Genomic DNA, 27,807 nt, shown 5'->3' on the forward strand with positions numbered 1-27,807 from the left:
GGAACTGATATAAAAACCTGATTTTGTATGGTTTTGAGATGTTTAACTTTCCGTCAAAAAGGCTCACAATAAATTATCTGCTATGCCATTTGGCATCCAGAAATTTCATGTAACCACTCATAAAAAACATCATTAACAAACTATATTTCTACTGCCAAATTCTTCTGATTAAATAAAAAAGCAGGAGAAAAAAAAAATGAAGACACCAAAATATTGGAAAGAATATGGGAGAATATTACAACATCCAAATGATAACCATGCATGCAAAATCAGCACCTCGGCTTCCAATTTGGTTCTGACATTCAAAGCAACTATTTTCGATGACGGCTGGCATTGTAACACCTCTTTTAAGGTCACCTTGCAATCACTTTTGGGCTTCTTTAACAAAAGCTATATCCAAATTTCCATCTTTTGGTGAGAGCAAGTGCTTATCTTGTTCCGTATCATCAATTTCTGTTGAATTGCCGGGGGTGGCAGTTGAGACGGACTCAGCTCCATCTTCTGGAAGCAAGCAGCCAAAAGAAGCAGAAGAAAATACCAAATACGAGTGGTGTCACAATGAGAATTTTGAGTAGAGTAATGGCAGGTTCAACTTTTTAAAAGCAAGACAGAAGAAATAGGAAGCATACCCATTTCGTGGTATTCAGGCAACTGCTTCACTGTAGTTACTTGAAGGCTTTCAGGAAGCAGGCAGCTGCATAAAGAACCTACATTTTTTGACAAATCATGAACTTAATGATTTCCAATGTGTTTTTCTTTTTTTGAGGAAAAAGCCAAATATGGATCATAACAAGTAGACTACATAACAATCAATGACAGGCCTAGTGGTTGTTTTCCCTCCAATGTAGGGTCATGGAACAGGGTCAACTTCTGTCTTCCCTCCCTTGTTCAAACATACCAAAGTAACACAGTGCCAATTTTACCGGCTCCCCTAAAAAAGATCAAAGCTATGACATGATGAACGAAAGAGCAAGGCATTGATACATCCAATGTCACAGACAATTCATGAAAAAGAAAGATATGGTAAGGCAAAGATACAAACACAAACACAAACACACACACACATACATACATATATATATATATATATATATATATGCATATATAGAATTTGATAAGCAATTGGAAGTATCAACAAACCTATCCGAGCCAGCCGGTTCACCCATCCAGGGATATCTTTGCCTGTCAATCTATGTGCCATGTCATCTGTAAAGTGGTTACAGTTCTTGGAGATAAGGTGGTAGGTATCTCCATGATACTCAGAAGCTATACTCTCAATAAACGCTCTGAATTCAGAGAAAGGCATGCTTGTCCGTCCCAACAAGATGGAACATCGATAGATAAAACCAGGGCAGCTCTTTGGCTCCACTTCGAAAACTCCACTAATTGGAAAATCATGGGCCCCAAACCCATATTCTTTACCATGAACTGTTCATAAATGTTGAGTTAGATACTTCAGTGTTCAGTTTCCTAAATTAAAAAAAAAAAAAAAATTCAACACAAGAAGCAAATTCAGTTCATATTGTGAAAATGATATCCATCTCTCCCTTTAGCCTAAACAACTTGATTTTGAATTGAAATGACTTAATGGCAATGATGTATTTAGCAATAAGCTGTTTTATTTCTTCAAGCATGCTATTTCTTTCAGATATGCTGGTTCCTTATCCCGTCAACTAACAAGAAATGCCTAACCTTAATTCTTATATCCAACTTATGGAACTTGAGTCCTTCACCACAGTTTATCTTCATCTAATCTAAATAATACATACTTGAGAAGGAAACTGAAGAATTTAAAAGTAAAGATGTTATAACTTCATTTAACATATAAAACCCTAATTAAAAGATTTTCAAAAAATAAGAACAAAAACATTCTAAATAGAAAAACACAGCCTCATGCATGCCAAAAACTTAGCATGCAATTTGTTTTAATCATCATAAAATGTCAAAAAAGAAACATTTCGTGACATTTTATAGGAACCTGCTTGTTCTATTACTCCAGCTCATAAAAGTGTGACCCATTTTCTTAAAACAAAGGCATTTACAAACGCAAACATACCAACAAAGAGTACTGTAAAATAGGATGATGAATTCGTTAGTTAATACAAAGATCATCTAAGCAAGCATCAAAAGATCTCATTTCTCCATAATTCATACCATTATTATATTCCAAATTTCTCCCCAAATAAAACTTCCTTTCCTAAAGAAAAATCCAAGTTAATATTAATCCTCCGCTGCATATTGGAGATGATCACATAAAATCATTTTAAAAGAATTCAGCAAACCCATATCTGTTTTCTGTCAGGGGAAACCACATCCACCATTTAGGAGCAATAAAGAGCTAAAATAACCAATACCCACATCCCAAAAACATACGATAAAACAAAATTTCCACAATAAGAATCAACCCCCCCCCCCCCCCCCCCAAAAAAAAAAGAAAGATGAATTCACGAATAGGAACGAACAAACCTTCAATACCGGAGTGGAAAATCCCGAAACCAACCCAATAAGAATAATTATTGATAGGAGTGAGATCATAGACATTTAAAATCACATTGGTTTCATTGTTATTGCTCACATTTTGATTCCCAGTGCTGGAATTTGAGACTTCCCCTGTCCCCATCTTTTTTTTCTTTTCAATGATAAAAAAAAAAAAAGAAAAAAGAAAAAGGGGTTGCCAAAGAAAGATTTCCCAAAATCCCCAGACACCTTTTCCTCGTTACTCAGTACATTAAAGAGACCCTCGAAGGGCTTGAAAACTTTTTCCTATGAAGCAAATAGAAAGAGAAAAGAAAGGGAAAAATAAAGCAATGCGGAAATATGGCAAAGACAAGGTGGCTATAATTGCGTCTCCACAGCTTTACAGATAAATAATCAAATATTATATAATTATACATACTACTATTTCATTTCATAGATTATTATTGAATAAATGAGTTTGGTTTTGTGAGTCATAATTTGATAGACCTGAGTTGATGCGAGTTTAGGATTGCTTGAAAATTTGAAGCTTTTTCTTTTCCTACTGTTTTAAATCATCCAAATCCATGCATTTTTAGAAAAGTTTAACCATATTGGACTTTTATTTGGGTTTCGTTTTAATAATTATAAATTCATATGCTAATTTTAGGATTTAAAGAGCATTTTCGTTAGTTTTGAAGCTAAAGGTATTTAAATTTTCCCCTTTTTTAGCCAACCTTTCTTATAAGCCATCAGCCATAACATCATGAAAAAAACTTCTCTTATAAGCGCTACCAACCACAACATCATGAAAAAAACTTCTCTTATAAGCGTCAACGGTTCTTAACTTAGTGATAAAATTATTGTTTTTTAGAATATTAAAATTCTAATTTCAAAACTGATTATGTGTATAAATTAATTATTTAGGAGTTGTTTGGTATTATTATGTGTTTTATATTTTATATTTTATATTTTTGAAAATTTTGTTTTGTTTTATTTTTGGTTTTTTTTTTTAATTTAATGAATTTTATAATATGTTTACACAAATGTTTTTATTTTAGAAATTTGAAAACAAAAAAATGTAAGAGAAAATAATTAAATTTTTTAGACTTTATTTGTTATTAATAATATAATAATATTAATATAATAAAATTTATTAATATATTATTTATAAATATTATATTAATAAATGTTATATTAATAAATAAATATCATATTATATATTATATTATTAATAAATTTAATATATTATATTAACCAACATATTATTAATATAATATATTATTTGTTAATATAATGTATTATTAATAGAATATATTATATCAATAATATATTAATAAACAATATATTATTAATAATATATAAATTATTAGTTATTAATATATTATAATAATATTATATTAAATATATAATATATTATTTATATGATAAATATAATAATATTTATTAATATAATATTTATATAATATAATATTAATATAATAATTGTAACATTTCTGTAATTGTTTAATTGTAATTTTTATTAATAATGTCCGTATGATAACAGTGCTAAATATTTTCAAAAAACTAAAAATATCATTTCTTGGTTTTCAACAATTTCAAAAATTTTCCCAAATTATTTACAAAAACAAAAAACAAAAATAACTTACTAAACATGTTTCAAAACAGAAAATAGAAATAAAAACAAACGATCCCTTAGTTAAATAATAATTTATTAATTAAATATTTAATGATATAATAATTAATTATAGAAATATAATATTTGATTATGAATATATGTTTAAATTTGATTATTTAATTAAATTATAATTTATTAATTAATTATAAAAAGATGTAATATTTAATTATAAGAATACAATATTTGATTATGAATGTAACTTTAAAACAAATATAAGAAATTAAGCAAACAATTACAAGATTTATATTAATAAGGGTAACACTTAGAATTGAAAATTTCACATGCAAACAACAAACAAAGCACATTAAAGATACAATTCATGGTTGATTGTCAGGAGTCGTCCGTCTCCTCAAACGGCGCCTCCAAGGAAATGATCCACTGTCTGAAGACTCATTGTCCTCATCTCTGGTATATCCAGCTTCCCCATCATAGCTTTCCCCCCAAAGTCTGGTAGATCTCCGCCTAATACTCAATTGAGCTCTCGCCCTTGAGGCGCCAGCCCAGCTGCTGCTCCTAGGACTAGACCCTGGCCGAAACACTCGAATAAGAAAAAAGACGGTGAGCCAACTTCTATCATCACTTGGCAAAATGCTGTCATCAGCCCTCTCCTCCTCAATTGAAGATTGCAGTGTGCTGAGCAAGTCCCCAAGGTCTCTCTGACGCTCTAACCTCCTCCAATTTCGCTGTCGCTCAGGGTCAGCCTCTGATGGGCGCAGTGAAGGGTGCTCAAGTCTTGCATGTTTCCTTAGGTCTTTATAGGCACCAGCAAAATCACACGTTTCAGAGGAACAGCTTCTAGATTTCGCATTCATGAAACAACGAGCAGGCTCTACAACAACCCAATCTTTTATCTCACCACGACACAGAGGGCACACTAGTTTTGACAGCCCCTGATTCTCACATGAAACATCAGATTGGTTGGAGGGCCCTTCCTCGGTTCTTTCTACCTGCAAATCAGTGACAGTTGATTCTGAAGTTGCAGTCACAGTTGGTGATAAGTTTGTTGTTACAAGTTGTGCTACTTCTTGCTGAGAATCTTGTGGTGTTGTTGCTGAGGTATCTGTAGATGACTTACAAAACTGATCAAAACAGTTAGAGTGGCGATAACTTGTATCGCACATGTATGGACGGCACCCCTTCTTATGGGAAGAACATATGAGGAGAACTGCATTGTGAGGATGCTCCATACAGACAGGGCACCTGGCGTCTTCCCATTCCTTTAGACTTTCCCCAGTTTCTGAAGGGAGTTTTGGTGAAGATCGGCGACTACAGCTGGAGCTACATGAGAAGGGAGATCTCCTACACCTATCAAAAGACAAGGAACGATCTCTTCTCTCCTTTGGCATGTTGAAATCTCTAATTTACTAACACTGATGCTAAATGACTGGACCTTTCAAGAAGGCAGAAACTGAATGATTGAAAGAACAAAACATAACATCAACATTAGCTTTTACAATCAAAGCATAAGATTCAGCAGAAAATGAAATGAACCAAGGCTTACAAGTAAAATAAAAGAAAAAACAGAAGCCAAAAGTACAGATACAATGTATGAAAATGGAAAAAACTAAACTTCACAATTATGGCATAGATGCTCAAGGGTAAAAATATAATAATAATAAATGGGAAGATATTGTATATTTAAAAATGAATTTGCATAACATTGGATAAGCTCTAGCAATAGAAGATAGAAGTCACAAAAAACAGATTCTATGAGCCAAGTAATTGACATTCAATGGCTCTATAAAAGAGAAGTAATGTTGTTAGTTGATTTCAAGACTCCATTGTAATTCCAGGCAATTTAGGAATTAGTTCAAAATCAGTTTTTAGAACATTTATCTCTCCCATGGCATCATCCTTACAAGGCTGATATTGTAAGAACTGGAACCTATAACAAAGATGAAAATCATCATTGCCTGCAAGCAACTTAAGCAACAGAATGAAGCTACCCAGAGTCAAGACCGTGGCATTGCTGACAGGCCAAGGTAAAGCCGTCATCTGCGTGACTGCATCCAATCAATGGCATATATTTTACAAGCAACACTTCACTGGAGGATTATGCGGAACATATTCTAATTTTCTCCCCAACATCAATATTATTCTTCTCGTGGTAATGATAAACCAGTACCAATATTAGTCTTCCATATAATTCCAGAAAAACTCCTTAACCATGGAGAATTTCCCAGAAGTCGAACTTAACAAAATAGTTGGGTTGGTTAAAGAAAAACTCCTACAAGATTTAAACAACTCAAAATACCTACAATCTAAACCACTTGAATTCAAATGCAAACACCCAACCCCCCCCCCCCCCCCAAAAAAAAAAGAAAAAAGAAAAAAAAACCCCAAATCCACTTTTCACAGCATCACATGCCACCATATCTTAATCTAAATTGAGACATGTTGCAACCTCTTATTCCATATTCACCAGGCCTCATTCGAATCCAGCAAATAGTTCTCTTTTGAAATTATAACTCTAAAACTCAACATTGCTTTCCGTCCGTTTGCTTCTTTGAGTCACACTATTATATCAGATTCCAATCACACACAATTTCTTCTCTTTGCATAAAAGCTTACTTCTTACAAACAACTAGAACAAGATCAAATATCCATAAAAAAAGATAGTGATGACATCAACCCGAAAGCTGAAAGCATCCACTATTATACCATTCCCACATATCTATATTTATTTTCGGTCAAACAAGATTAACCCGACATGTAGAATTTATCAATTCTCAACACTGAAAGTAAACGATAAGAACATCTCTCAAGTATCCCTAACAATAATAGCACTGGACATTGAAACGCTTAACTTCACATTTCGTAGAATAAGCTCTTCAATTCAACTCTCTTCCCAGCACCAAGTTAATCCAATATGCAAAAACTTAAATTGAAGAGGTGAGGGAAATCGAAATACACAAAAAAAAAAAGAGACAACGATATCGAAGGCAGTAATAAACTAAGGAATAAAATGTCTTTCGGTTCCAAAAATTAACAGATTAAATTAATTTCTGATACAAGAAAAATATTAAGCTCAAAATCCCCAGCCTCCACGCCCTCCCTAAAAAAAGTCTTTCCAAATGAAATAAATAAGCGAAAACGAATGGAATCGAATCAGAAACTCTTAAGAACCCGATCCAGGAAAAACATGATTGAAGTCAATTAGATCCGTGCAAAATCAGACCCTTCGAAACGCGAAAAGAAACGATAATCAAGAGATTTTTTGAATTAGGATATTACCAGCAACTTCAACTTCGATTCGTCAATAGAACAAACACAGTGACTGACTTCCGTTTGATTCGGAGGCTAATATCCTTTAAACTAAATCCAATTTTACAGGTTTTTAATTTGGTAATTAGGGATTTGAAAGAGGAAAGGAAATGTGAGGAGAGAAAGAGAAAGTCTCTCAGAGTTTCCCTTTTTGTTTGAGCTCGAAAGAGAAAAAATAGGGGCCTCACTCGTATATAGGGAGATGCTGACGTGGACAACTTCGGTTGGCTAATTTTTTATTTTTCGAAATTTGGATGGGATTATTTTTAAGTCGGCGCCGTTTTGGATTGGACGGAAGAGGACTTATCAGCACGTGCGGTCTTGGCGTTTGTCGAAGGGCATTATTAGGGATGGCATCGAGTCGGGTTCGGGGTGGGTTTTGCTCGCTCCGAACCCGACCCGATTTTATGCTCATCAAACTCGATTTCGATTCGATTTGAATTATTTTAATATTCGATTTCGATCCGATAATATATAAATCGTATTCGATTTGATTCGAAATTAATAAAATATTATTTTTTAAATATAAATATTTAAAAATATTATTATATAAATATATATAATTAATTAATTAATTAAAAAATAATTTTTTAATAATATCGGGTCGGGTAGGATCGGATTTTAGGCATACCTGAATCCGACCCGACCTCGACTATTACCTAAATTTACCCGATCCGACTCCAACCCGAAACTTGAAATTCAAAAAAAAAAAAATCCGACCCTATAGGGTCGGGTTGGGCCGAAACCCGTCGGGGACGGACTTGATTGCCGTCCCTAGGCATTATTCAGTTCAAATTTTGAGTAGTTTTTGGGTTTAATACCTACCAAAATACGATCTCGATATTTAGTACAAGATGAAATTAAATTTTTAATATTTTTTATACAAAAATAAATTTATAATTTTTATTTTATAATAAATATTTACATAAAAAGTTCAATTAATTTAATTAAAAATTAAATTTCTTTATATGAAACAGTTGGTATTGTATAAATAATGTGAGAAATGAAATACTATAATACGAGTTTCACAAGTTAATTTTTTATCTTAAAATGTTATTTTTTAATATCACGTGTTTATTTATGTTACATTATTCAATAATATTTATTTCATTTATCACATTATGGTGTAATGCAAATATAATTTTTTGAAAATTAATCAATTGAATTTTTTATATAATTTTTAAAATTAATGATTATTTACTTCAAAATAAAATTATAAATTTATTTTTATATAATAAAAAATGAAAAATTTAATTCTATTTTATATGTCTTTGGGTAAGCTGGATGTCAGGGCTAATTTGGGTACAGTTGTTCACTCGCTAGCGGCTGCGTTTGCAAGTTGCGTAAGAATTTTGCCGACTTAATATTTTTTCTTTTCTTCCATAGAAACGAAAGGATTTGGCAACTTCTGATTTTGAATTACGAGGAAAATGTCGCTAATAACATTTTAAAACATATATATATGTATATTTTTTTTCGTCTTAAAATATTTATTATATATTAAGTTTTACAAAATTTAAAAAAATTAATTTTAATGTATTGAGTATTAAAATTTTATAATTTTTAACGCTGAAAATAAAAAAATTATAAATTATAATTTTAAAATATAAAAAATAAAAATTTTAGATAATAAATAAATATGATATAATTTTGAGATATCTTGAAAAAAATAGATAAAAAAATGAGACAAAAAGTAGTTTTTTTAGGCGAATGAAAAGAATATCAACCTATATACGAATATGATAGAGCAAAAAGGAACTGTACCAAAAAACAATCAAAATTTTGTAAGAAGCTGGATTGAAGGCAAAGTTTCATCTTCAACGCTTGGAAATTACCTACCTCAATTTTCCCTATGCTGGTTTTTTTTGTTAGAAAAAAAAAAAAAAGAAACTGACATGTTAACTGCTTAAAGCCTAGCAAATAACAGTTACACAAATGAAAGAACTCTAGCTACCATGCACACAGGTAGCCGAGGATCCCTCATTTTAACAAGGAAGCTATGAGCCAAAGCAGCATCCATGGCAATTGTTGACCTGTTTCGCTGATCAATAGTGCTTTAAATCAGACAAGAAGTAGTTTAGAGAAAGCCGAATGCATGTACTTGCTGCATAACACAAACTTCAGTTGATGCTATACCTTAGATGGCAGGTATGAGAAAGATTTTTGATCAGCAACTGGAAATATAATATGAGGATTGCAAATCCACAAACATGTGATGTTAATCTGAAAGTTTGCCATTGTCCTTATTGAATATCATACTTAACTTGCTCTATATACGAACGCGATTAGGTTGGTGGAATTTACGCCAATCTCAGGTGTCTTAATGTTGTTAGGATTTTGAGAGATTTTGGAGAAATTTGTGACTCGGAAATTTGGAATGAAGTCATTAAATGCTCACTTTAAGATTGACATGTTACATCAAAGCGTCGCAATATCCTAAACTTCCCCTTTGTTAGATTCTGAAATTCTCGATTTTGATTTATCCCCATTTTACGTGGACCACTTAGATTTCATCTGAAAACAACAAAAAGGAATTTAACTTTTTCATTGCCTTTGAAACATGTCAATGGGATAATGTGACTGAATGATTTGGCTGTTTGTGGGATATAGGATAGAGATCGTGGTACGTGAATCAGAGGCCTCCCCACCACTAATTTCTTTGATTGGAAAGCGATTCCATGCTGAAATTGATCCCATGAACACTGACCTTCTTTCTTGTTGCCTTTGAAACAGCAATGCCCAGCTTTGTACCTTCCAGCACTTTGTTTCATTTCATGAACAATTATCTGAGCCGAAGAGATGGCACATGCAGGGAGAGTACAATAGACTGGTCAAGTTGCATCTATGCCAACTGACATGTGTAATTTCTTTACTCTTGAGAATCCAATTTGAGAAGAGATTGCTACTTTTCTTGTCATCATATACTGGCAGAAATCTCCTAAGCTCCATTAATAAATTCTATATAGATTGCTTCCTGAATATAGAATGATATTCTTCTTACAACAAATTCATCAAGGGAAATACTCCATTTGAAGGAGCTATTGATGGAATTACAACTTATGCGATCAAGAAAGTGATTTAGAAATTTCTTGGAAAAATTTTGGAGTTCCCAGCACTTACCCACTTTTCCTATCTGAAAATAGGATTTGCTAATTCAATTGTGTTGTAAATCACATCAACTTAGCAAACATCTAAAGCAGATGCAGTGAAAGAATAGAAGCACCTTAAAAATAAGGGTCATGACAGCAGCTTGCTGAAGTTGTAATTCTGTTGGAATTTCTAGCTTTTAGTTTAACAGCTACATCAGGTAGCAGCAGTTCATTTCATTGATCTTGCTTATGACAAAATCACAAAAAGCGGTAAGCAGTAAATCGGATTTATGAATATCTATCATCCATGAAGAAATGAAAAGAACTAGAAGGATTCAATGCCTAAATTCACTTCTTTTCATCAGTTAACACAAATGATAGATGATAGCCAATCTAAAAGAGAATTGTTATAAAGATTTCATACACTTAATTACACTGTAAGATGGCTTCTTGATTTTTTGATTGCCAAACGTCTAACAAGAAGGTCTGCTATTATTGCAGTTTATCTTCAGATCACAATGATACTTGAAATTGAAGGTGTTTTAAAATTTCATGATTCATGAAGCCTTTTCTCACTTATGGTTTGATATCTTCATGTTTGCATATATAGCATCTGCTTTAGTATAGTGTGAATGACTAGGGTCTACAACAAGGCAAAGTCAGTTGGTGGACAAGAAATTGCAATGAAAACACTAAGTAAAAGGTTAGGACAAGGACTAGCGGAGTTCTTTCCATCGAAAGGACTAGAGGATTTCAAATAAAGAAACAAAACAGAGAAACCTTCTGGGACCTTTAGGTAAGAAATTAAAGACACATAACAACAAATGTTTGGGCTCATTGATTCCCAATTTTTCCCCCCAGCTAATAACAAAACGAGCTCGAACACAAACCTAACCCACTCCACATCCTTTCTTCCCAAACTAAAAAGACTAATTCGGATGATGCTCGTCCCATGTGCCAACAATTCTGGATTTTGCTCCGTTAGTTATGCAGCCACCATATATATAAAGTGTACTTCATCAATAACTTATGTGGTTTCAATTAAATAAACCTAGCCACATCATTTATGTCCTGAATTACAATTTGATCCACATTTAAGCGCCCAAAATTTGAAACAGTTGCCGGAAGATAATTATTTACTATCATTTAATTGAAAAAGCCAACTACTAGGCAGTATGTAACCATGTCATGAAAATAGTGTAACAGTGTACATAGATTATCCAGTAGCAGGAATAAGGTTCCAATTCATAGCACAAAACAAATCGCTTATAATGGAACACTGAAACACAAAGTAACCAGAGTTGAAACTCTTACAAGTCAATAGTCAGCTGTAACCTTTTCCTAGACAGTTTAGGCAGCGCTGCACCCTGTAATAATCCCATGGGAGAAACCATCAACATAAACAGAAAAGCGTATCCGAGAAGAAAATTTTGAATGGGAAAGCAAAAAAAAAAGAAGACAAACCTGTTACCATCACAAGTAGGGCAAACACAGGGGTTAATATGAATTGGATCATACAAAGGTGACCACTGAATTGTAGCATTTCCATTGCACAGCTTACATATGTAAAATCCTTTCCCATTACAAACGCCACAAGGCAAGGCAAGCTTTTTCTACAAAACCCAGAGAGCAAAATGGAAAATTTTCACTCTTAACAACACCAGAAAAATATAAGAAAACAAGAAAAGAGAAGGTCTTGGCAGATACCCGTTTCTTTTCAGCCACCAAGCGAAACGCACCAACGGCAACAGTAGCAGCAAGATTGAGAGTCAGAAATCCTCCAAAAATTATAACAGCGCCTTTGCCCAATACGCCAAATGGCTTTGGGATCATTTTATTTTAACCTTTATAGTGATTTAATTTCTTGCAGGATTTTCTTCGAACGCATTCAGTGCATAAGACCCGTCAAGTGTTGCAGCCAAGTGATGAGAGAGTGCATCTATCTCGTTATCTCGACAACTAAGTACAGGAAATTTTCACTCGTTCATTGTTTCGTAATTGTTCAAAGAATTTCAAGTGAAAACAAACTTTTTGTCCGTTTTCATCTTTCAAACCGCAGCGTTCAACACTCTGTTAAAAGTAAACTAGTAAAGTAATTATAATTTAGAGTTTAGGATTAGGGTTTACGTGAAGATGTAAAATTTCATCAATGTTAAAAAAAAATTTTTAAAGATTTTTAATAGGTAATATATTCTGCCTTTGTTAAAAAAAAAAAGAAAAAAAAATTGTTAGTAATTGTTGGGCATAAAAGCAAATCTTGTTATTAATTAAAGAGAAATCATCTTATTTGATAAATTTTTTTAATTAAAATTTTTAATTATATTTTTTATTTCAGTTTTAAAATTTGTTTATTTTGGATAATTGAAAATTTTATTTAAAAATCCAAAAGAAGCATATACAAACCTGCTACATAAACCATGATACTTGGCAGCTCCAAGCAAACTCGTGCAACCTGCTTAAACAATATTTATTTATAAAATAAATAATAATTGTTAAAAAGAAAAAAATTTCTTTATTCGTTAGCTTGATAAAATATTATACGAGGTATCTTATTTACGTAAAAAAAAAACCCTCATTAATTAAGAAAAAGATCACATATAATATTGTAATTATATGGTAATTTTAAATATTATTTTAATTATAGTATGATCATCTTTAATATTATATTTGATTACATAATTATATAATATTACATTAACATAAATAAACATTCAAACATTCATGAATATTAATGAAAAATTAATAATCTTTTGCTACTATATATAATGAATATAGTAATGAAAAAATCATATTTCCGAACTAACATCTAAAATAAAGTATATTATAATCTTAAATATTATTTTAATTACAGTATCATAATTTTTAATATTATATTTGACTACATAACTGCATAATCTTACGAAATATTATGTTAACAAAAATAAACATTGAAGCATTGAATATTAATGAAAAATTAACACCCTTTTGCTACTATATATAATGAACATACGACGAAAACAACATATTCGAATCAATCTTTTTTTTTGGTTCTCAATTGCTTAAGTAAAACCCTTGAGATAACATGGAAGCATCACCTGCTAATTCAAGTTGTGGTAGTAACATTGTGGAAGCCTATTTCAAGAAATTAGTTTCTGAAAGTGAAGTTCGTAATAGGCGATTGTATTTGCAGAAGAACGACGTTGACACGATCATCAAACCAAATTTGACACCACAACAGATTGACATCCTTAATACAGCTGAAGGGTCCGTGGAAGTTGTGGCGGCCGACGTCAAAACTGGTAATTGCTTCGGGGTGTGCCTGAGGAGCGCTGGTTATGGCTATTCTCTCACTGGAATCTCAGCTATGATTAAGAAGATGAAACTCCAAGCTGGTCATGAGATTTATGTTAGTTGGCGAGATGGAGCTTTGCATATTTTTTGCCTTTAGTTACTAAATCTTTTTTGTTTCTGATATGAGGGAAAAATAGAGTGATGAATTATATTCTCCAACAAAAAAATATATTTAATAAAAGATGAATAACTAATAATATTTATAGTTTCTGGTTTCCATGCATCTCAGCTAATTCTGTTTTTCAAGAAACAAATCCTGAATTCCTGAAGATTACGCCCTCTGTTAACCTGTATGACAAACAGTTCATTGAAATTACAATTCTGATGTTTTCATTGGGTTCAAAACCAGCAAATATACAAACGATTTATAGAAATGGGCAAGCCAAGAATTTAAATCATCATGTACCATGAACTTGTTCTTTCTTTTCCATCATTGATACTTGCATTAGATATGATTCTTCAATTTTCAGTAGATATGTTTCTTCAACTTGTGGTAAAAAAAGGGGAACATTTTGAAGAATCTAAACAGCAAGTCTCCAATGCAGGCAGTGCTGGTATTGCTACTTCCAAGTTTAGTGATTCCATGTTGGCATAAAATAACCAGACGAATTGAAGACAATGTGGATTTGAACACCCCTAACTTGTATTCTGGATTGCTATCTGAAATTGAGAACGCAGAAAAATCAATACACCCATTAAATTCATCTGCTACAAATTTAGCAAGATTTTTTAGTTGGTCCATCGACCAAAGTGATGCAACCTCATTCAATGAGATTGTGACTTAGTTATGAGATTGAGACTTAGGTGTAGTATCCATCTGCATCTTTCTTGATATCCAAAACTATTTCGTTGATTTTTGGAAAAAAAAAAAACATACATATACAGTGTGTTTTCCTGCACCAGTGTAAAATAAAATCTTTATTCCCTAATAAGGTACGTCTAATCTTATTTCCTTTAATGGGATATTTTATTCCATGTCATTTTTTTTCCAAATCATTAAAGTAACCGAAATAGTAAAAAGTCACCAAGGGGTTTCTAGTTCTGAGATCACGATCGGTTTACACGCCTACCAAACTTCTAGAAATGCTAATGATAATCTAACAGTAAACGAACATACAAGGATGATACATGGGATGGATGACAGGTTAAACACTACAATAATATTAGGAAAAAGAGAGGTATGTGGTGGGACTCAGGAGGCAACAACAAAGAACAAAATAGAAAATGTTGGGTAGTTGGACCATACAAGGAGCAGAGAGATGATGATGGGCAAAAGGAAACATGGATAGCATGGAGTAGTAGATATGGACATTGATAGCACTGTCAAAAGGAGTAAGCAGGAGGATGAAAGTTAAATAAGCATAACTTCCCATTTTTTGTGGATAGTTGAAGCCTTTTATTCATTTGAAGCAAAATTGATTTCTAATTCAGTTTTCTTTGAAGCAGGTGCTGGAGATCAACACGAACACCAATCCATACATGATCCTCAGCCTTGTTTTTCTTTCTTTCTTTAGTTTTTGATATGTTTCCAATCTTCCCTTTTATCTCAATGAATCAATTTATCCATTTAATTATCAGGCAATTCTCCACCATCCCAAAAGATCAGAACCAATCAATCCGAAAATCAGTCAAGGGTCAGAAGACTCTCCGTCGAAAAGTTTCCTTTGGTCTCGTTGAAGAAATTTAATGCTTGATTTCCATTATTTGTCTTGGTTTGCACTCTGGCCTTGCACCACAGTCATGCTTGTCGATATCCCACCTGGGTCAGGAAGTAAGCATGAATATTAGGCTTTATTTTTGGGATAGTTAAGGAGCAGTGGTATTTTTGCATGGCCACCATGGCTCTGAAAATTCCTTTGTCTCTATCCTCCCCAGCTACTCTCTTTCTATAAAAGAAAAAAAAAAAAAAAACTTTACAGCTCACCTTCTGGTTTAAGAGTGAAGGGTTGAAGGGAGAAAAGTGAGGGCCATGCATATCTTCCTGTACAGTCAATTCCTGATCAACATATGCCTTATTTTGGGGTTTATTGTCAGTTTATTTTGGAACCAGATCAAAAGAGAGTTTTAGTTGATTGCACAGAAAATACTTTAGGAGGAGGGGAACATTGGGAGTTCGTTTGCGATGGGGATTGAAAAATAAATGAAGAGGCATTAAGTATCCGATTTAGAGAAATTAGATTAAAAGTACAGAGAATAAAAATTTTATTTTACTCGACTGAAGAAAAAAGCTCTATATATACATATAACTAGGATTGATTATTGTTGCTATTTCAAGCATTTTCAACAATTCCTTTCATATCACAGATTTCATATGTTGGATTAGACGGTCTCATGTTTTCCTAGTATAATGATTGCAATCGAACTCTATCAACGCACGCTAACTCTTCATTTCCCATTACAAACACCACAAGCCAGGGCAAGCTTTTTCTACAAAACCCAGAGTGCAAAATGGAAAATTTTCACTCTCAACAACACCAGAAAAAAAATAAAAGAAAACAAGAAAAGAGGTCTTGGCAGATACCCGTTTCTTTTCAGCTACAGAGCGACCCGTTTCTTTTCAGCTACAGAGCAAAATGCACCAACGGCAACTGTAGCAGCAAGAATAAGAGTCAGAAATCCTCTTAAAATTATAGCAGCGCCTTTGCTGAATGGCGAAATGGCTTTGGAATCATTTCATTTTAACATTTCTAGTGATTTAATTTCTTACAGGATTTTCTTCGAACGCATTCAGTGCATAACACCCATTAAGTTTTGCCGCGAATTTTTCAAAGATTTTAAAGTGAAAACTGAAAACTACCTTTTTTGTCTGTTTTCATCTTTCAAACCGCAGCGTTTCAACACTCTATTAAAAATAAACAAGAAAACTAATTATAGTCTTTTTTTTTTTTTTTTTAAAGAAAAGTAAACTAATCGTGCTATTATTTGAAAGCTAGAGTATATGAGCATTGAATTTTTTTTTTGGATATTTGAAATTTTATTTAAAAATATATAAGAAGCAAAAAAAGTCTGTTACATAAACCATAAAATTTCTTTAATTGACTTATTTAAATGTAAATTAAAAATAAAAATTTGTTTAAATGTAATTTAAAATTCATAAACTTAATTGGGTGTAATAAAAATATAAAGATTTATGTAAATAAGTCGATAAAGTTTAGAAATTTTTTGTTATTTTAATCAAAATATTTATATTTTAAAATTTTATTATTAGTAAAAAAAAAAAAATTCTTTATACATTACCTTGATAAAATATTATATTATAATTGTTCTATTTATGTATAGAAAACTCTTATAAATTAAAAAAATCATATAGATATTGTAATTATATGGTAATCGTAAATATTATATTCATCGTAATATCATAATCTCTAATATTATGTTTGATTATATGATTTTATTATATTACAAAATATTACATTAACATAAATAAACATTATGACAAATTAACACCCTTTTGCTACTATGTATAATGAACATAGTGACAAACAAAGCTATTCTGAATTTTTTTTTTTTTCTCAATTGCGTAAGTAAAACCCTTGAGATAACATGGAAGCATCACCAGCTAATTCAAGTTGTGGTAGTAATATTGTGGAAGCCTCCTTCAGGAAATCTGTTTCTGAAAATGAAATTCGTACAAGACGATTATATTTGCAGAAGAACGATGTTGACGCGATCATTAAACCACATTTGACATCACAACAGATTGACATCCTTGATAAAGCTGAAGGGTCTGTGGAAATTGTGGCGATCGATGGCAAAACTGGTAATTGTTTCGGGGTGAGCCTGAGGAGCGCTGGTTATGGCTGTTTTCTCACAGGAATCTCAGCTATGATCAAGAAGATGAAACTCCACGCAGGTCATGAGATTGATGTCAGTTGGCGCGATGGAGCTTTGAGTGTTTTTAATCTTTAGTTACTAAATCCTTTTTGTTTCTGATAATAGGGAAACATAGAATGGTGAATTATTAATTAATCTTTATAGTTTCTGGCTTCTATGCATCTTTGCAAATCATGTCTGAATTTGACCTGATTCTTTTATAGCTTCTTGACCATGAAATAGTTTCGTTATGAATTTGAAGAAACAAATACAAATCCTGAATTCCAGCAGATTATGCCCCCGGTTAACCTGTATAACAAACAGTTCATTGAAATTACAATTATGATGTTCATGGGGTTCAAAACCAGCATATAAGACGGTTCATTCAAATGGGCAAGCCCAGAGCTTGCTAGGCTATTTGTGTTTCTCCATTCACACTCTTCTAGGATGGGCCTGAAGAATTGTGGGCATCACGCATAAGAAACAGAAAAATCAGTACAGATGTAAGAAACTAAAGATTAGCAGACTAGGTTTTTTGTTTTTTATATAATCAAGGTTGTCAGTATTTGAACGGTTGTGGAAATTAAGGGTCCATTATTTTATCAACAAATCACGTATTTTGTAAGATTGAAGGATGCATTTAATCTTGAAACTTGTATTTGAATGGAAAAATATGGGTAAATTATTCTTTAGCTACAATCAATTGCTCTGTTAGAGAACTTTAATTGCCTCATGGATGGGAGAAAAATATATACTGAGCTCAATTTTTATATGAAGAAATAGGAACACTTGGATTTTCCTTCAATTTCAACTACTGCTTTCTTTCTATTTGTCATGGAGATAACTTGGTGAGCAATTTTTTCCTTCATTTTCTACTGTTCCAACCAACTATACAATCTGTTGGCTGAAGTTAGTTGGAGACTTGGAACTTAGACTCAGGATTAAAGAAAAGAAAAACTAGAACCTTGACAAGTTAATTGAATTACTTGTTTCAAAGCATGCATCATTACAAAGAAATTATTGCAATTGTAGCTAGATAGTACGATAGTATTTCTCTTGAAATTTCCTACCTTTCTCAATCTTTGCCTTCCTGCTCTCTCTCCTCTTTTTAAATCAGTGTTTGACTTCTGTTATGATCTTATACTCTTTAAATTGTTATAAATAATTCATCTAAATAAATTTGATATGGTCTTATACATTATTTAGATGAGTCTTTCAGGTTATCAGATCCTGATCTTAAGCATTCATCAATGATAAATGGTTTTACCATTAAAAGACAAGATCTTTGAAGGTCGAACAATTAAAATATGATATCTTTGCAAATTAAAAGCATTCAAAACTATGTCAAAGAGGAAAAAAAAGAAAGAAAATAAGTACATTTAAACCAATACAGAATAAAAACAAATGAAATGTGTTGGACCCCAAGGGTTGGAGCTGCCCATGATGACATATCTCAACAAAATCTCCATTTAAATAAGAGAAAAAAAAAAGATCAGAAGCAATACCTCAGTGTATGCTTCCATATCTGTCTTGAATTTGGTCTGCTTTCACTGAAATTGATGCTGTGAATGTTTCTTAAATAACCATTGAATTTACACATTGTGTTGTGGAGTTGTCAGGCTGGCCATCTTTTGCTCAGTTTATTTTACATGTTATAGAAATGGAAGGGTGGAAAGCCTGCAGTCTAAATGTTGATTTGGCGTTTTTCTCATTCCATCTTGTCCTTTTCAGTCACATTCTCTGTTTGATTGTTGACAAAAGCAAAAAAAATTTTGCATACCTAACATATTTACCTGCCTGGAATTGCAATTTAATGAATGACATGTTAGTCATAGCTCTATTTTAGGTGAATTTGGCGGTAGACAGGCAAAGTCATAAAAATAGTCATCTGGAAATTCACATGTAGAACATAATGTGTTTATGATCATTAATATGAGTATGAAAACAGTTGCATCTTTAAGATAAGCTCTAGATTCTGATATACAATTGCAACTAAGGACTCTGAAGGTCTGGAGTTCATTAAAATGATATGAATTCATCACTGAAATCAATTTGAAACTATTGTGGATTGTGATCTCTGGGATCTTTTTGCATGAAAGTTCTATCAGATTTACTATTTAGAAATTTGGTAGAACATGGTCATCATGTTTTCATATCATTTTAAGATTTTGATCATTCATCATTAGGGTTGGAGGAAAGTATTTGAAGAAGGGCCAATTTCTTTTATCTTATTATTGTTATTGATAAAAAAACCAAAGGAAATCCATCATGACAATAAAAGCCATTGAAGAAAATGAGAGCTACAAAATGATTGCTTCATTTTTATTAACTATCAGTTGCTAGAGTAATAAGCTGAACTCATCATGACAATGAATTGACATAAACATTAGAAACGGTAACGAAGCATGTGAAGAGCCTGTTAAAAATCTGGAATTTTGGCATGTTTTAATGTGATACTTTGTTTTGTACCAAAAGAAAACTCCAAAATATAAAAGCTTGGTGGAATAGGGTGGTTGGATGGGGGAAGAATGTATGGGGCTTTGAGTCTTCCTGTACATTTGCCACTCTGCAATGCTGCAATTTTTGCTGGGTCTGCTGCCTGAAATTGCAACCGAAAGTGAAATGATAAAATTTTGCAGAAAAAAGGTGGAGCACTGAAAGGAATGAAAGGGAAAAAAAATATATAGTACTACAACGTTTTATTATTATTGTTTTTCTAATTCAAAAGATAAAAAGTTTCAAAATCATATAGTTTTCAATTATCCAAATCCCACTAAAATGGGGATGAAGATTTTATTATGATTTTCCCCAGGTGTGCCCCAATTCCATCAAAACTACATCTTTTTTTTTTTTTTTTTTTTAATTTCTTGCCTTTGCTTTCCAATGTTCCATTAAGTTTATCTTGGAATTCTATGATACAAAATTTAATTAAAACTATTGTAAGTTACAAAGCCAAAAAAGATGGATCATATTGGAATGGGAATGTGACCCAAAAGTGATTGGATGAGTTACATTGTCTGATGTAGAGCTTGAAAATGGGGAACATGAGAAATACAAAACTTTTTTTACGAAGTTCTTATAATTTTTTTTATACGACTAGTGAGGATTAAAGAGAGATTCATGTATTTATATTATAAAAATATTAAAATTGATATATTTATATCATATTTTATATAAAAATTATATTATAATTCGTGTTAATATAAAAATATAAAATATATATTTTTAATTTTATTAAATTTATATCAAATTATTATTAAAATTTTAAATCGTATTATTTTGATATTTTGATATTGTTAAATTTATATTTTTAATTACAAAACAGTTATTATAATTATCAATAAATTTACACGCTTTAAATTTTTTAAAAAAATAAGAGATAAAATTTTGTGTTCATAAAAAAAGGATAAAAATATAAGGACAAAAGGTAATAAATTTTATTGAAACCTACCTATGTCTACTTTTATTGAAATGAATGATTGTATAAATTATTATTATATTAAGTTGTCGTCAATAAAGATTTCAAAATAAATAAAAAACAATTGAAAGACAAAACATGAAAAATAAAGTGGGGCGAAAATGAATTTGGGGCGCGGGTCCTTCGTGCACCCTCCCTGCTTTTCCACAGCTTTCACGCTGAAAATTACCAAATGCTCCGTTTCTTTTTTATTTATCTTTTCATTTTTCATGGTTAAGAATAAGGAGGTTAACTACCAAACAGAAAGGAAGGAAGGGAGAGATGAATTTCACATTTGGCCCAATAATGTGGTTTTGATATGGAAAGCTGTCGTTTTGGTGGATTTTGTCATCAGAAATTTGACTAGATTAGTTTGACTATGAAGAGGTTTGGTTGCTGGGGAACGTAACTTGAAATGAAAAAAAAAAAAAAAAAGCGTATCTTGAAAATGTTATATTAATTTTTAGTGATCACCATGGACTTAAATTACGATAATGATCATATTTTCGGTCGCATTACGTTTATCACGATTATGAATATAACGAAGACTTTCGTGATTATTACAGTTATTGCGATCGTAAATTTTTTTTAATTTTGTTCAACTTATTATAAAATATAATAATTTTAATTATTAATCATAAAACCTCTTATTTTATAATTTTTAAAATAATTTATATCATATCATGTGTTTTATTTATTTTAAAAAAAATATTTATAGTAAAATATTCATTTTTAAAAAATTATTTTTATGATAATTAAAAAATAAAAAAAATAAATAAATATGTGAAAAATAAATAATCATAACGAATAATATATTTAATTATTTAATTACCGTACTCATCAAATTATTACCGAACTATATTATGCATAAATCAAATAATAAGTGATTATGTATTCATAAATTAAGTAAAAGTATTATTATTTATGAGTCAAAAGAATTGCTTTTTATGAACTTACAGTAAATCAAACTTGACAGCCTCCATGTTATGATCGATTTTCAACAATAATAATCTTCAGTCTACTTTTTTTGTCTCTTGACTAAATTGCATAGACTCACACAACTTCTTATCCCTTCACCTTGCATTCAATAATTTTTTTTCTCCAAACCTTCATCCTCATCCCCATCTCTCAATTCTCTTTTTATTTGGTGTGTGCTATCTGCTTGCTTCTGCAAACCTCAAGTTTTACTCTCATCTCTTATCTCTTATTTTAAGTCCCAGCAACTCTTGCCTCTTTCTATCAATGTAACATAGCCCAATCTAATATCAAACACACAAAATCATGACAAATTTAAAAATAAAAAAAAAAGATAATTTGAGTGTTAAATTAATTGTTTACTTTAAATTACATATACTTGATTTTGATTAAAATTGAACTTGAGAGAATTGATTTTTTTAAAAATTTAAGTTTTGTGGGATTTTTTTTTTTTGAATTTGTAAATTGATGTTTATTTTCTTTCTTGTTGTTTTTATTTTAAGTTTTTAAACAAAATCAAATGATTTTTTTTTTTTGAATTTTTGAATGAAAATAGGAATAACGGCAATAGTGGTAATAGCGGGCAATAGCAGACCGTTATTGTCGCTATTCACCGTTATATCGTAATTCACGACCGTGATTCATCCGCTATATACGAGATTCAAATTCTCTCTTGTTTTTTTTTCAATAGCGGTGACGGATAATGACGCGATCGTAACACCGCTATCCGACCGTTATTTGAATCATTGATGATCACTATATAAATATAGGAATTTTTTTGTATTTTAATAAAAAAATCTCATGCGCGATAGACTTTTTGAATGTGAATTATTTTAATTTGATAAAAAAAATTTATGAAAAAAAAAAAGAAAATGGCAATATTGTGATAATCGGTAACAGTAGTGTCATTTAGAGGACCACATAAAAATAGACACTTTATATATTAGTCAAATTCAAAGCCCCATTTTAGAGAAAAAGGCAGCATTTTGAAACTTTCTTCGATCATGCATTACAAATTTCATGTGCTCAAACCCACAAACTTTTATATATATATATATATAAAAGCCTGAGAAAGCAGCAAAAGAGAGAACCCTCAGAAACTTCTCGTATAACTGTTACATGCTCCAACAACAACAATGGCAGTAGCCATAACCAGAGATGAATCCGACTATGACAGCAGCTCCTCGTCGATAACCATGCCTGATTCTAGCCGAAGCTGGATGAGCAACCTAAGCTTCGGCAGCCGTCGGAGCTCGGTTTCTCTTTGTTCTGTTGAAACTTCTCTCTACAGCTCTCACAAGCCACACAAGGCCAACCAGGCCGCGTGGGAAGCCATGAAGCGACTAAGGAGAGCCATAGGTCAAGTTGGGCTTGACCATTTTCGGCTTCTGCGTAGGTTAGGAAGCGGTGACATAGGGAATGTTTATCTTTGCCAGATAAGGAACCCTGTAGTTGGGTTGCCTCAGTGTTTTTACGCCATGAAAGTCGTGGATAGAGAAGCGCTTGCTATAAGGAAGAAGTTGCAGAGGGCCGACATGGAAAAAGATATTCTGGGCATGCTTGATCATCCATTTCTGCCAACTTTGTATGCAGAGTTTGATGCTTCTCATTACTCTTGCTTGGTCATGGAGTATTGTCCCGGTGGTGACTTGTACGCTGCTAGGCAACGCCAACCAGAAATGCGCTTCAGCATTTCATCTGCCAAGTAAGTTCCATAGACTCTATTAGCTTTTATCTAATTATTTTTAGTCAGACGTTTTGTTTATTCAAAGAATGGTTCAGTGACTCAAGGTAATTAAAAACTAATACAGGTTTTACGCTGCTGAGACACTTTTAGCATTAGAGTATCTGCACATGATGGGCATTGTTTACAGGGACCTGAAACCAGAGAATGTCTTGGTTAGAGAAGATGGGCATATTATGCTTTCAGATTTTGATCTTTCCTTCAAATGTGACGTTGTTCCAAAGCTGTTAAGGCCGAAACCCAACTTGGAAGATACTAAAAAGTACGACAAGAACTGTTTGACTCCCTCATGTGCCACACCCATGCAACCAGTGCTCTCATGTTTCTCATCGTCCAACGGGAAAAAGAAAACTGCTACTATCACAACAATCACAGAGCAAGCTGATTGCCAAAAGTTTGATCCAGAATTGGTGGCCGAACCAATCAATGCTAAATCCAAGTCCTTTGTTGGAACCCACGAGTACTTAGCCCCAGAAGTAATCTCAGGACAAGGCCATGGAAGTGCTGTAGATTGGTGGACTTTAGGGGTGTTTTTGTATGAAATGTTGTATGGGAGAACACCATTCAAAGGCGAAAACAATGAGAAAACATTGATTAACATCCTTAGACAGCCCTTAACCTTCCCAGGATTCAGTGTTAATAGCAGCAAAGAGTTGGAAGAGATGGTTAAAGTTGAAGATCTTATCAGCAAGCTCCTAATGAAGAATCCCAAGAAGAGAATTGGAAGTTTGAAGGGTTCTGTTGAAATTAAGAGGCATGAATTCTTCAAGGGAGTGAATTGGGCTCTGATTCGATCAGTCAGGCCACCTGAAGTCCCTAGCGATCTTTACAAGATTAGGAAAGCTCACTTACCAAAGCTAAGCAAAGAGGAAAGAGATGCCCCTTATCAAATCCCTCGTCATTTTGACTACTTCTAACTCTAAAAATGTAAATAAAAATAGGCCAAATCATGCATGACACCAAAGCAAGCAAATGAGAAAAATTTTTAGACATTAATTATTGTAAGCCTCTAATTTTCTATGCTTTGAAATGATTAACTTAATTTAGTTTTATGGTTTTTTTTTTTTTTCATCTCAATTGATCCCATAATTGTTCCAATGTGATTCCCATGAGAAGTCTATGAATTTCATGTGGTGACAATAATGACTCTTTGTCAATGATGGTGAAAATAAAAATTAAAATTAAAATGAAGCTTTTCTTTGTAACTTTTTGTATCAATTCGACCGCGCTTTTTATTTTTTCACAAGCACTTTCATGGTCACGCATTCACATGTCCTTTCACCGATCAAAGGCAATTAAAAAAATTAAAAAAAAAAACAATACAAATAATCAATCATGTTTTCGTGCTTTCTCCCTTTTCCTCCCAATCAAAAGCAATAATAAAAGTAAATTAAAAATGCATTGAAGGTTATGGCAGCGTGAGTTTCGGAAGTATAATAAAATAAGATTAAAAAAATTATCAAATATATTATTAATATAATTTTTAATTTTAAAAGTAAAATTAATAAGTTAACATATATCTTTTAAAATATATTTTAAAAAAATATGGATTATTATATTAATTTCATTTGTAAAATTAAAAATTTTATTAATATTGTACCAAATATTCCTCTAAAAATTGTTATAAAAATGATAACATATAAAAAAAAATAGATTAGATCATATGTGGATCACTTACTTGATTATTAGAATGTGGTTGAATAATAAAATCGTAATAAAAAAAAAATTTAAAGAATTATACCATGAATATAAACTCGTTTATATACTAATCAAACTCTAATTATATTGAGAAGAGTGATTATTTGACTATCTTTGTTGATATAAAAAGTAGACTTAATTCATTATTCACCATTTCTCTTTCTTTTTCTTTATTGGTTTTACATCCCATTAATTAATTAATTAATAATAATAATCATAATTTATAAAAATTACTACCAGCTTTGTCTCAAATATTGTTAGATGCTAGTGGCATGGGTTTTGTTGTTCCAGTTCTTCATTTTTTTAAGTATACGCTAGTACATATTCATCGAAGATGGATATGAAATCTATTAAACACTTGTCACATTTGTTTGAAGTGACAAAATTATCATGTTGAAGTGTGTTTTGATTTTTTTTATAGGTTCGATTTTTTAGATATATAAAAAATTATAAATAAATACATTAATATTATAAGTTAGATCTGACACTTATTTTCTGGATCATGTCACTGGGATGGATTAAGGATAAGTCAAAGTTTTTTTAGTGAAATGGAATCTGATGATTTGGGTTAGAACTTTTGACTTTTGAGAGAAATATGTTTTTATCACCAGCTTAAACATATAGAAAAGTTTGCTTTATTACTTTATTTAAGAACTGAAACTTTGCTTTAGAAAACACTTGAAAATCTTGCTTGCCCTTTTTCCTGTGGGTAACATCCAATACAGGATTGCCTAAAAGTTTCACTAATCTGGTTAGACATCACATGTTTAAGTTACAGGATCCTAGTAATCAAGCAAGGCATCAATAAAATAATGGACTGACTGATACCGCACAAATTCAGAAGAACTCCAGAATCCCAAACAAAATTTGGTTGTGAGCTTGAATAAAATTTTGTTAGGCTTGATGGATGGGCTAATGCTAAGATCATTCAGGCAAGTCATGGGCAAAGAACTTGACAAAAACCCAACTCAACTTGTTTTGATCAGTACATATGTTTTCGTTTATTTGGAAATTGAAAGTTACTGTCAACCTTAAAATGTTTGTCAGATGTATAATGAATCCAATACAGTCAAACCCAGCAGCAGGCAGGCAGTGGCATATTTACTCAACCAGAAACCATGAACTATCAAGAGAAACCCATCAAATATTTGATATTTTTACATGTTACTATAAATGTCTGTAGCAGCCCACCAGGGTCAGCAACCCCTGAATTCCAGCCCTTTTTCCAGGACACGCGTCCACTGATGGTCAAGGCAGGCAGGTGCATGAAAGCCAATATTCCCAAAAATCAACCTGAAACTAAATGGTTACCCATGGTTTTGTGAATCTGCAACCTCTTTGAAGAGAAAAGAGACTTTCAAAAGAAAACATAACTTCAACTAATAAATTATAAAAGCAGTTATTAGGGATTTCCGTGTATAAGTGATACGAGTTGAACCAATCTTAATGCCCATGGCCCATGGGTAGCTTTATCGAATGTGGTTTTAAGGCGACTTGTACAATCAGAACTATTGTGGTGCGACGCGATCCATGCTTTCTATTTAATCCAGTCCGTCGGATGCGTGGCACGAATTTCCATCTTTAAATTCTCCTCCGGATTAAGTTCTAGGTGAGAGGGCATAACTAAATAACTAACAAGACAAAAGAGAGATTGTCAAAATGGGGCAAAAATTACAAAAAAAATGTTGAATTTGTTCAATGAAGAAGATATTTGTCAAGAAGAAAAAAAATATTTTTATCATTATTAATAACAAAAATCTTATAATTATTAATTTATCCTTCTTTAAATTAATATTTGTGGGAATTTTGGGGCTAAGCGGCTCTATAAATTAGCAGTAGGGTACTTATTATGCTTAATTGCATAGTCAATAATGGTAATTTTCATATTCATTAAATCAATACTCTTTGCCCCTTGTATTTGCTCACCTACTTCGATTTTTTCAGCCGTGGAGATAATTCGTCTAATACCCTATTAATATTCTACCAACAAATCATTTTATAATAATTTAATTTGTTTCAGATCAATAAATATTTTTCACTTTCAATTCATATAATTTTTTTTTTAATTTTACATAAATTTTTCATCAATTATCATCTATTTACATATTATCATCATCCTATATCTCATATATAAAATAAAAAATATTTAGGTGCACTATTTTAAACATTCTCTCTAAAACTTTATCTGTTACTCTTTACAATTCATCTTTTTTTTTCTTAACCCTAATTTTCTAGATTTTGCTAATTTGAATATCAAAAAATTAAATTCCAACGCTCCTTAGCTTTTCTTACTGTAAATTCAGTT

At 31.8% G+C, this 27,807-nt stretch overlaps 4 protein-coding genes across 6 annotated transcripts; 1 reads left to right on the forward strand and 3 right to left on the reverse strand.

The window, feature by feature from the left end:
* Window positions 1–63: 63 nt before the first annotated feature.
* Window positions 64–2,853, reverse strand: LOC111303253 (deSI-like protein At4g17486). Of its 2 annotated transcripts, none has more exons than XM_022899374.2 (4): window positions 2,467–2,853; window positions 1,141–1,428; window positions 630–707; window positions 64–501 (listed from the first exon to the last, which is right to left on the reverse strand). In XM_022899374.2, exons 1-4 carry the CDS (start codon window positions 2,618–2,620, stop codon window positions 365–367), a joined length of 657 nt encoding a protein of 218 aa, XP_022755109.2. In that variant the 5' UTR covers window positions 2,621–2,853; the 3' UTR covers window positions 64–364. The 2 variants fall into 2 exon arrangements, with proteins under 2 accessions (XP_022755109.2, XP_022755110.2); XM_022899375.2 differs by having other exon boundaries at window positions 232–498; window positions 2,467–2,770.
* Window positions 2,854–4,352: 1,499 nt separating this feature from the next.
* On the reverse strand, window positions 4,353–7,559 carry LOC111303254 (uncharacterized). Its single transcript, XM_022899377.2, has 2 exons — window positions 7,367–7,559; window positions 4,353–5,540 (listed from the first exon to the last, which is right to left on the reverse strand). The coding sequence occupies exon 2, from the start codon at window positions 5,476–5,478 to the stop codon at window positions 4,450–4,452; it is 1,029 nt and encodes a 342-aa protein (XP_022755112.2). The 5' UTR covers window positions 5,479–5,540; window positions 7,367–7,559; the 3' UTR covers window positions 4,353–4,449.
* A 3,149-nt stretch (window positions 7,560–10,708) lies between these two features.
* On the reverse strand, window positions 10,709–12,608 carry LOC111304212 (protein BUNDLE SHEATH DEFECTIVE 2, chloroplastic-like). Of its 2 annotated transcripts, XM_089742495.1 has the most exons (4): window positions 12,193–12,608; window positions 11,950–12,098; window positions 11,800–11,852; window positions 10,709–10,727 (listed from the first exon to the last, which is right to left on the reverse strand). In XM_089742495.1, exons 1-3 carry the CDS (start codon window positions 12,316–12,318, stop codon window positions 11,810–11,812), a joined length of 318 nt encoding a protein of 105 aa, XP_089598621.1. In that variant the 5' UTR covers window positions 12,319–12,608; the 3' UTR covers window positions 10,709–10,727; window positions 11,800–11,809. The 2 variants fall into 2 exon arrangements, with proteins under 2 accessions (XP_089598621.1, XP_022756469.2); XM_022900734.2 differs by lacking the exon at window positions 10,709–10,727 and having other exon boundaries at window positions 11,606–11,852; window positions 12,193–12,599.
* A 10,569-nt stretch (window positions 12,609–23,177) lies between these two features.
* LOC111304213 (protein kinase PINOID 2-like) lies at window positions 23,178–24,782 on the forward strand. Its single transcript, XM_022900737.2, has 2 exons — window positions 23,178–23,765; window positions 23,872–24,782. Exons 1-2 carry the CDS (start codon window positions 23,197–23,199, stop codon window positions 24,719–24,721), a joined length of 1,419 nt encoding a protein of 472 aa, XP_022756472.2. The 5' UTR covers window positions 23,178–23,196; the 3' UTR covers window positions 24,722–24,782.
* Window positions 24,783–27,807: the final 3,025 nt, after the last annotated feature.

This window comes from Durio zibethinus, chromosome 13 (genome assembly GCF_047325235.1).
Source record: "Durio zibethinus cultivar Kanyao isolate XHJ-2024 chromosome 13, ASM4732523v1, whole genome shotgun sequence".
NCBI lineage: Eukaryota > Viridiplantae > Streptophyta > Magnoliopsida > Malvales > Malvaceae > Durio > Durio zibethinus.